The sequence below is a fragment of the Marmota flaviventris genome, chromosome 3, assembly GCF_047511675.1.
Source record: "Marmota flaviventris isolate mMarFla1 chromosome 3, mMarFla1.hap1, whole genome shotgun sequence".
NCBI lineage: Eukaryota > Metazoa > Chordata > Mammalia > Rodentia > Sciuridae > Marmota > Marmota flaviventris.
In genome coordinates, this window is record NC_092500.1 from 110845481 (window position 1) to 110856871 (window position 11391).

Consider the following 11391-nt stretch of genomic DNA (forward strand, 5'->3'; position numbering starts at 1 on the left):
CTGTCAGAAATCATCATGAGGACCATCATGACAATAGGACTTGAGCTGACCCTTGAAGGGGGAGCAGAATTTTCTCAGGTAGAAATGAGGGAAGAAAGAGACCCAGGAGAGGAATTGGCCTGCATAAAAGAAGTAAAATAAGGAAAACACATGGCCTGTTCATGGAGCAGTTAGACTGGATTAAAGTGTTCGAATAGTAAGATGAGAAAGATAAGGCTCAGTTTGGAATGAGGAAGACATAGACTGTCAGGATGGATAGTTAACTATAGTGCATCTAGAGACAGTCTGAGCAGAAAAAGAGGCTTAACATAGTAGCATTTTAGAATGACTCAGATTCCAGTACAGTACTTAAAGGAGGGGGACTGAGCAGTGGACAGGAATACAGACAAGGAAATTAGGAAGGAAAATTAATAAATGAGCAAAATCAATTAAAAGATTCTGATAGTATTCAAATATGACAAATCACCTCTCTGGACTAATGTTAGCAAGTATAAATATACCATTTTTTTGAGGCTCATTGAGTTTCTCAGGTTTTCAAGGCCAAGTTTACTCTTTAAACCTTTCATCATTTTTATTAAGCTAATATCTGTTGAAATTATGTTATTTGGTGGATTCAGATTTAGGTTCCTAAATGTCATGTAAATTAAGAGTTGAATAGAGAACAACTTTGTTTTCTGAAAACTTTTGTTTCTTATTAATGACAGTGTAATCAGCCATAGTAACTTTGTATAGAAAAAAATAAAACTGTTCACTATCACTTCATAGCCATTAGAATAGTTATTATCAAAATGAAAAAGATAACATGGTGAAGATGTGGAGAAAGTAGAGCCCTTGTACACTGTTAGTAGAAATATAAAATATGCAGCTGCTGTGAAAAACTTCACGTTAGTGCCTCAAAAATATTAAACATAGAATTAGCATGTGACCTATAAATTCAACTTCTGGGTATATAGCTTAAAGAAATGATAGCAAGAACTCAAGTAGATATTTATACATCCATGTTCATAGCAGCAGTATTCACATTAGTCAAAAAATAGAGGTAACACAAGCATACCCTGATGGATAAATGGATTAACAAAAGGTGGTTTACACTTATAATGGAATATTATTTGGCCTTAAAAAGCAAAATACTGACACATGGTACAACAGGGATGACCCCTGAAGATATTGTGCTCAGTGAAATAAGCCGATCACAAAAGGACAAATATTGTACAAGCTCACTGAAATGAGGTACCTAAAGTAGTCATATTCACAAAGAAAGTAGAGAGCGGCAGCTACCAAAGGAGAGGAAGAGGGGGAAAACAGAAAGTTAGCATTTAATAGGTACCGAAGTTCAATTTTGTGATTAAAAAGAGTTAAAAGAGGGCTGGGGTTGTGGCTCAGCAGTAGAGCGCTCACCTAGCATGTGTGAGGCACTGGGTTCGATCCTCAGTACCACATAAAAATAAATAAATAAAATAAAGGTATTGTGTCCAACTACAACTAAATTTTTTTAAAAAAAAGAGTTAAAATAGTAAATTTTATAGTAAAATATAAAATAGTAAAAATTTCAAAACTTTTAAAAATGCTCACCAGAATAATTTAATATTCTAAAATGTTAGAATTTTTTAATAAAATTCCCATTCCAATGAAAGAAAAGTTGCTAGAGAAGGTGAGAACAAGATGTGACCCATCCCTGCAGATGGGAAGGAAGACAGTGGAGGAAAGGAGCGTTCTAGAGATTTCCAGACTTTCAAAGAAAAAGAGCCTACATGATCTCCACAGGAGGACCCTGGTGTGCTAATGACAGGACAATAAGCACACCCACTCTGAGCCAAACCCCTCCATCCTGGAAGTTGAAAAGGGGTTCTCACTGCCAGAATCACCTCCCAAGGGCAAAGTCTAAGACAAATTCTGAGTGATGCAGACACAGCCATCCATTTTCTCCTCATTGATGGCCACCAAGTTCTGTACAAAGGTGCAGCCAGGAGGGGAGGCCCCCTGCGGTGGGAGAAAATGCCACCCCAGCATCTGCTGCTTTGGGAGTAAGCCCTCTCTCCTACAGTGCCTCCAGGGCCAACTGAAGGAAAAGGATCTCATTATTCATCACAGCCCAAATGCCATGTGCTGTCCCACCTGCTGTGTAACCAAGAACTGACGTGATATTAAAAACAAGATAAGTAAGCAAAAAGTAACTCAGCCAAAATCTTTTGTTTTTTATTACTTCTCTGGGATATAAGCAGTGCTTTTTCCATCTTTAGTTACAAGAACTGAATTTCCATATAAGGTATAACTTATTGTACTGAGATATTTAAACACCTGTGAGGAGAGATCAAGGGAGAGCAAACACTTCTGCATACTGAAGTCAAGTACTCATAATAAGCTGGGATGATTTGGGAATGGGTCGGCTCAAAACAGGGGTAGGGATTCATAGACTATTCAAAATCTCTTGTGTACTTTCAAGTATTTACAACCCTGAAAATTTTCCCCCACTTGGCTACAAACTACATGGAATAAATGTCTGAACATAATTGAGGAAAAAGAAGTTTGGGAAAATTCAGTAACCTTTCTTTGATGGCCAAAGATCAATCCAGAGGTGAGGCTCTGGGTAGTAAGAGGAGGCAGTAGTGTCTTGGTAGGTTACTATTCCACATGCTACTTCCTACAAACACACATCTCATCAAGTTTGTGACCTAAAGAGAAAGAATCAGAGGGATTTTTTTTCTCCTTTCCAAAGTTTGCCTAGATCAGTCATTGCCAACTATAAAACAAAGTGAGGTAATTCGTCATTTATCATTTGATTAATTATTACTGAGCATTTAATCGACACCTTAAAAAAGCAAGCTATAACTATCATAAAGGCAAAAAAGATTCAAACTCAATGAGTAATAATTAAAATCACTTGGTTTTAGTTGAGCCTTCAATTTGTTATCTTCCTTTGCCTTAATGGCAATTTCCAGATTAGAGACAAACTTTTAGGACAACAGCATACTGCTGAGGACTTTCCAGATTTAGTAAAGCAGTTAGGGTTTTGCCTCTCTTAGTATTGCCATGCCCTGGATGCACCTACAACCAAGACTCCAGTGCCTTTATCAGGCATGTTCCCTTGTGCTAGGCTCTGTTCAGCTCCCATATTGTGGTATCACAGAGCAAAAGGAAAAAGAAACAATTCTCTCCTCTAGGTTCTCTCAACCTATCATTACCTCCTAAATCTGGCCACCTCTAAAATCATGCACCACTCTGTGCTGTTTTCTTACAGTTCCCAACACATCAAGGCAGACATCCAAAGACAGAGTCTTGGGCTCTGGGGGAAAAGCCTCTGAACTAGAGATGCAATGCAGCTTACCATCTGTGTCCTCATGGGATGAAGGAGGATTCTATCAGGAACAGAAAGACTGTTTGCATTCACAGTCCCGTGATTTCAGACTGCTGTTTTCCAACATACTGGGATCCAGGCAGCCAAATTCCAAGATGTCAAAAGAAGGTGAGTCAATGTGATGATGTACAGCAATCCTATACTCACAGACTGAGATCCACTCATGGCCCCATCATTTACCTAAGGCTTTCCTTGCAGTATCTTCATAAGGGAAATAGAGATGAAGGGAAAACACATATGTTAGGAAGTGCTTGTTCACTCTCCCATGTACCATCCAAGTTGTGGATGAAATTTCTTCTTCATCTTTTTATTTTGTTTTAGTTATTAAGAAAAGAAAGTCATAAATTTTACTAAGCTCTAATGGAGAGGATCAAGGTTAAGAAACAGTTTCTAGGAAACTATTTTCCATAGGGAAAAATACCCTAGCCTTCTTAAAAAAAAATAAAAAATAAGGTAAATTATCACTTAACATCTCCCTCTCTAAGATGGTTAGATGGCTCCTATTATTAGAGGAAATGGGTGCCTAACAGTTGGATCTATGCCAAAAACAAAATAACTAGTCAACCCATTTTTAGTTCTCAGCTTCACTAAAATTTCTTTTATTTACTTCAACCTTTATGGATCATTAGAAGATAGAAATCAAGGAAAGAAGCTTTTAGAAACAAGTTTGCCTCTAGTGCAAAACAGCACTAAACAACTTGGGCAATATGAAACACATCCTGTCAACTAGAGCAATCACTCAACTCAGTAAGACTTATCTTATAAATTCTCAATAATTCAACTTCACATTTATACAAGACATATCTCTAAGCAGCTGTTCAAATACTATAAGGTGACTGATATTTATGGGACAATAGGGACAAACTAGCTAAATTACACATTCTTTCATGTTACTTTAATTTTACCTTAAATTTTATAACAACATAAGAGCACAGGGTAACATTCATGCAAAAATTTAGAAAATTCATAAATGGGTTGAAAACTGTCCACAAGAACTATTTCTGTTACTTAGAAATAAGAACATTAAAAATTGGTTTTCATTTTGTTATGAAAACTTTGACTAAGTCATGTTACACATTTATGGGGGGGTAACAAATTGCTTGACTCACTAATAACACTAATTACATCCTTATTGTCTTCATCATTATCATTTTTATATAAGATTAATAGGATATCCATTTAATAAGTGCTATTTAGAGACTTTTTTCATCATTTAAGTCCATTAAAAACAAACCATAAAAACCCAAGTATTGCTAAATACTAAGGGCAGATGAGCATTTGAAGATCTCTGAACATCTGGCCAGTTTATAAATTGTCACTGAAATGTAAAAATAGATTTTAAAATGTTATGTTTATAATTAAGGAAAAAATAACAGGAAGAAAATGGGTATCGAAGCAAAAGAGATTTCCTGAACAATGAATAGATTATATTTGACAAGGGCAGTAACCCGCCCAATCACGTCTTTTGCTCTCATTTGCTATAAATACACAGGCCAGGGGAAACACAGCTCATTGTTTTGATCCTCAGGATTATTTAAGCTTCCCAGTCATCGCTAATGCATTAAGACATATGGTAAAACTTTCCCTAGATTCAGAGGATTTATAGATCCCTCCCAACTGATGAGGACTATCCCCTCGTGTTAGTAAAATATTCTAACACAGATATTTAAATTCTCTTTTTAAAATATTTTTAATCTGAAGATTTGTTTTCCCAAATGACCTATCTTGGTTTCACTTTTTAATATAAATATAAATAAATACATGTACAGTTTCTCTCCTTGATAGAAGGGAGTTAAATTTAGTATAGATTTTTGACAGCAAGATTTATAAGGTTTAAAGAGAGCAGTCACAAATGCTAGGGAAATTACATTTACATGTGTATTCATGAAATACAAGCATTCAAGCCATATCTGTTCCTATTGCTACTTCCTTAATATAGCTTTTATTAAGAATAATTTTCTTCAATGCTGGCTGGAAAATCCCTGCAGCATTTTTTTCATTTTCATAACACCATAAGGTCAGCCCACATTATTAAATGGTGATTGAGAATATTGGAAAGAGCTAGGGCCATTTATCACAAATATTTGATAAACATGTTTATATTATCAACATACATATAGATCTTAATTCCAATGTTATATGATATATAGAATATTTAGATTGGCTTGTTAAGAACATAATCAATATGGAAATCTGGCATAGCCCAATTGTAGATGTTATTGAGCATCCATATTTTTATTCCATTTTGGAAATCAATTTCTGCCTCGTATAACCACAATACTTTGAAAACTAAAAGTGTAGCACATCAAACAATGATTTACCTGAATATCAGAAATTTAATTAAACAGCAAGTTATTTTACATTCTGATGAACATAAAACCCAAGAATGTTTCTTAGGTCATTCACTGAACAACAACAACAACAAAAAAGTAAAGACTGGAAGACTGGGAAGAATTTAACCAACTGTAAAGAATGTGTAATTTATACAAACTTTAACTATAAAGCAAACAAGCTATGAAATTCTATGTTGTCTTCTAAAACACACTAACAGTTTCTGTTTCAAAAGGTCCTTTTTTCAAAGAGCTTTTTAAAACACAGACACTACTCAGGAGTTTCTATTCGATGGAGGGAAATTTTTTCAGGGAAGCTGAAAGACTAATCTGTTGCATGTGTAGTTTCTACACTAGTAAGCAACTTGTAGGAAATGACACTGCAGCTGAGAGCACGAGATCTGGAAACTGTTCCCCTGGGTACGATATCACAAAATGACTTTGCTATATTCCTCTCCAGCCTAGCATCATGGCTCAAACCTGCACACAACCGTCACACCCCCAGGGCAGCTTCATGTCATTAGATAAGGGCCCTCTGCTCCATCATTCTTCCTGAAATCTTCTAACTGGAAGCACACAGAAGCATCTCAACCAGGACAAATCAGCCCCTATTGTCTTTATATATATTTTCCACTTATCTGTGTTCCTTTGCATGGTAGGATCTGAAAGACATTGTTAACTGAGACTATAAAACTGAGACTGGATGAATGCACAAGTTTTCAAACATACACACTCACACACTTTTACACCCAATTATCCAAGTAAGGATTTTCTGAGTTTTCATTATAAAAAAAAAAAAAAAGCTTATACTATTTACTTTTCCCCTCCATTATTGCAATGATTACTATGTGGGCAATAATGCAAGAGAAACTTTCAGCACTCAGTCCTTAGCTAAACCATTAGTTGAGGTCTAATGTACTAACTACCCTACCTTAAATTATATAACACTAAAATAACCAAACACACACAACAATTATACAAACACAGAGCAGTAATTTTGTGATTTTGTAATCTACTCAATTAGATGCAGGGAGGTTTCCAACTCATTAAAAATCCCAATTTTTAAAACATGCCACAATTTACAATTATGTGTTTCCTTTGGCAAACAAAAGGACAAAACTAACGACCTTCAGTGAAGATTTTTTTCCCCTTAGGAGCACAAAACAGAATATTATTCCTCTCCAGACAACATGGATTTTCCATGTCCAAACATTCTCTGAATGCTTATAAGAACTTTACCTCCAAAGTCTGACATTTGTTTCTAGTTAAAAGACATAACCAACACCATTGCTAATCTAGTAATACACCCCCAATCCTACGCATCACTGCTAGCTACAATCCCCTTTATATTAACTTCCCACCATGTAGAGTCAATGATTTCAAACTCATGTGGTTAGGGCTAAAGTCAAAATCCTTCCTGAATTACATATAATAAAATATGTGAAAACTGGACCATAGTATGGCTTAAAGGTTTTGTGCAGATTCCACAACAGAATAACATAAGCTGCAGTACAATGGTTTTGAGCTTTTGTGTTCCCTAATAAGTCAGCTCCCAGCAGAGCACTTCCCATGTTTTACAGTGACATCTATCAGCCAGTCATGGGGAATCCCAACGTCACTCAGTTTTCCTCAGCACCACTCTGAACAGCTTCTGTCCACACAGTGGTGCAATCTTAACAGGTCCCTGGCACACAAAGTCCATTGTTAACATATGGGAATGGTGGGTGAACACTGCTCTTTCTTGTCACTAAAACCAAATAATTGGACATTAATTAACTGCAGGACACAAGAATCAACCAGAAATTTAAATAATTGGGCTTCACTAGCTACAAATTAAAAAGAAATGATATACTTTGCATCACAGGCATACTGAATATAGCATGATGCTGAGTTTTGTGAAAATTCAATTAATCCAACCATCTATTAGACCGATATATAAAGACCAAGGAAAAAAGCTATTATGCATGTTAGAATTTGCAATGTGTAATCATGTTAATTTATGGTTTGAGAAGAAACCCTGCTATGCGTTAGTGATTATATGGTAATCAGGAAATAATACAGATATTTAGATCCTAGAAATTATCTTATGAATGGCATAAATGCAGGCTATCTCAGAAATGTAATTAGATTACCAGCTAATTTGTCAAACCTGATAATATGACGCAGACCTGGGAAGAATACTTTTCAATGGAAAAATGGGAAAAGGTCTGGGAAATCCTCCGCTAAACTTCTTTTCTGAAATTCTTCTTCAGGGCCTACATGTGAAGCTCCATAATTATGTTCATCTGTTCTGATTCACTGAAGTGCCAAAATATACTCCAAACCAAAATATTGAGAAAACAAAAATTCTTGAGATGATTTCACCAAAAAAAATACTTTATAACTTTTGCATACACATATACACAAGATACAGATTGAACCTATCTGTTGGACTTTAGTTCACCAAAAACTCTGCCACCTGCGTAAAGAAATCTCCGAGTGGTGTCCTTTCCTTGCCTGGATTCCCAAGGGACACAAACAATCCCTGCCCATCTCATCTCCACACTCATGATTCAAAAGTGAAGAGAAGGCGTTAAAATCCTGTCCACCTCACTCATTCTCCTTCAGAGGAAAAGCCCCACTCAGGGGCGCATAATAAGCAGCTCCTAACCAAAACCAAATTCAATATTCCACAGGCAAGAAAACAGCAGGCACATTTCGATTCTACTTAGTTGAACCAAACCCCAAAGGTTTAAAAAGTTTCAGGCAGCCCCAACCAAGGACCAAACTTGGGCTTTCACCAGTGGCAAAGCCTAAGAAACAGGAACGTGGAAAAGGCTCTGCCTGTGGAACCCGTGAAATCTCCTTTCCTGAGGACCTCTTGAGTCCGCCACCCAGACCCCAGCAACTCCTGAGACCTCCTCTGCTCCGCAGCCGTCGAATCCGGGTGCCCACCGCGCCCTCCAAGCCCCGCGAAGCACGCCCCCAGGGGCGAGGAACTTACCGCACCGCTTGCACAGCACGCGGCCGACCTCCTTCTTGAGGTTCCGGCCGGTCTCCAGAGGGGGGAACGATGCTCGGAAGGCGGCCGGCGCGCGGCTGCTGCTGTTGGCATCGGGCTCCATGAAGAAGATGTACCTGCTGTCCTCCTTGAGCCTCCCGCAGGAGGGGAAAGCCGGGTGACCCCAGTTCCCCAGGCGCACGGTGAGCAGCGAGTCCTTCTTCAAGCCCCCGGTTTTCACCGCCCACACCTGGTGCACTTTCACCAGATAGGGTGCCTCCTCCTCCCCGGGGTCGCCAGCGCTGGGCGCTGTGGCTGTGGGCCAGGAGGGCACGGTCCCGTTGGCGGTGGGCAGCGGGTCCTCGGCGGGCGGCCCCAGCGCCCCTGGGCCGGCGGCTGGCGGCTCGCGCTTGCCACCCCACGCCCCTGCTTCGCCCGCCGCCGCCGCCTTCCTGTCGAGTGCCCCCTGCTGCCGCCGCGGCGGGTGCACCTTTCCCTCGATCACCACCGCGGCGCGCTGAGCCAGCTCCTGCACCGAGCCCACGCTGGGCGGGGACGAGTAGCACACCGAGGCCCCCGCGGGAGCCGCCTCGTCGCCGGCCGCCGCCCCCGGCGCCAGGGCCGCGGTCCCCAGTAGCAGCGGCAGCAGCAACGGCAGTAGCAGCGGCGGCGGCAAGCGGGCGGCCGAGTCGGGACGCGGGGCCGGAGGGCCAGCACTCCTGGAGCGGCGCGGGGCGCGTCGCCATCTCATGGTTTGAGGTGCGTGCGGGCTCTTGGCTGTCGGTGCGGACTCTGCCTGGCTCTGTCGCGCTGCCTCCCTTTTCCTTGCAACCCCCCCGCGCCCCGCACCACTCCTCCTTCCCCCCTTTACCCTCCTCCTTTTATTTATTTATTGGGGGGGTGGGGTAGGAGAGTTGTTTATGGAAGGAGGAGGGGGGAAGAGATGGGTGGAACCACAAAAAAGACGAAGAGATATAAAGGGGGGAAAAAAAGAAAAGCTAAAAGAAAAAAAAAAGCCGCTGCGCTGCCACCGCCTGGGTTGCAAGGAGTGACAGGTCCCCCCCGCGCCGCCGCCGCCGCACCGAAGCCCTGCTGTCGGGGCTGCTGTCACCGGAGGAGGACGTGGAGGTGGAGGAGCTGCTCAGCGGGTAACAGTCCTTTGTGTGAAGTGATGCTGCGGCGGCTGCTGGGGCTGCGAGCTAGCGGCTGGGCGAGAGCGCGAGGGAGAGAGCCCTGGAGGCGGAGTTGCGTGCCTGGAAATCGCTGGGTGGCCGCGGCGGCGGCAGCGCCCTGCGCCTCGCCAGCCTGTTTACCTGTGGTGCGAACTCGCCCCGCGCTTCCCTTCTCCATGATGATTTCGGAGCTGGCCCGCGAGTTGGTCCTCCTGGGTCTTCCCTTCCCTGCGTGCCTCCTCCCTCTCTGTCGCCCTGACTGCTGCAATGGGAGGACGGGCGGCAAACAGGCTGCAGTCCGAGTGGGCTGCGGAGATTTACTGGGGAGTGAGAGGTGACGCTTCAGTAAGCAGGGACCTGTTAGCCGGCGCAGAATGCCCAAACGCTGGTGAGAGGCAGGCTGAGAGGGAAGGATGGGACATAGGACTTGCGGGCGGGCCCTCGGTTCAGAAAAGTTTGGGGTGAGCGGATTACTTGACAGCCCAAAGGGAGCAACATGTTCATAGGAGACAAGCAGCAATTAAAATAACAACTTTAAAGCACGCCCTCTGTCCTTCCAGCTTGCACACACAGTGTGCACTGATTCAGGTATGACACGCCTCTTTGACTCCTGCTTGGGTGACACTTAAGTCCTTATTACTCCTGCCTTTTCTTCTATTGAAATTCCTGGTTCACTACAATTTTAGGATATGTGTGGTTGAACCATAGATGGAGTAAAACATTTGCTCAGTAAAGGCCATTTTGTATAAAGTTTATGGCACTTTGTCAACTAACCCGTTTTCCAATAAAAAAAAAAAAGAAAAGAAAGAAAGAAAGAAGTTTCTGTGGCTACTGGAACAAAAGATCCCAGGCATAAGTAGTTATAGGTTCAATATTGTTCCACCAGAATACCACACTCCTCACCCTCACTCCACCCCTTCCTCTCCCCACTACTGCCCACCTGTTCTGCCAAATTTAAGGAGCTACATCTAGAACAAGAATCCATCATATCCCAGAGATGTGCTTTTCAAGCAGTACCATCTAAGAGAAAGAATACATTTTAGCATTTCAAGGTAAAATTTTCCTCTTACACTCTTTTACAGTGAAAAATATTTTTAGTGACCCAATACAGCTGAATTAAAATTATTTTTCAATGGGCAGTAGATCCACACTGTGAAAAATGAAAGGTGAACAGCAGTCTAACTTGGTAATAACTTTACTCTGGGAGTCTACAGTTGCCATTTCTTGAAAGTATGGCATATAAGTTCTCAGAATTTTATATGAAAAATAAAAGGAAACTATAAGCTACAGGATCTTTTGTTCTTGGCATCTCATAGTTAGCTAGGAAACAATGTTTCATTCTCTTAAAGTCTAGCTTGAAAGGATGGCATCTAGATGCACCCTGTATGTCCCAACATGTGGGGATTCCTATTTCTTCTACCATGATGGAGTGCTTGCAGAAAGATCATCATATGAATAGAGGTGCATCTCTGGCCTCCAGTATGTGTTCTCTCAATCCCTGGAGCTATTTTATGGAAAGAAAGTGGCTCAGACATCCAATTCTACTAGTTTCTC

General features: G+C 41.4%; 1 protein-coding gene across 1 annotated transcript in view; it reads right to left on the bottom strand.

Annotated features, from left to right (window-relative positions):
• Positions 1–9416, bottom strand: part of Nrg1 (neuregulin 1) — a 1010326-nt gene extending 1000910 nt beyond the window's left edge. The window contains exon 1 of the mRNA XM_071609220.1: positions 8669–9416. Coding sequence (XP_071465321.1) covers positions 8669–9416 — 748 coding nt within the window. The remainder of the gene's footprint in view (positions 1–8668) is intronic.
• Positions 9417–11391: the final 1975 nt, after the last annotated feature.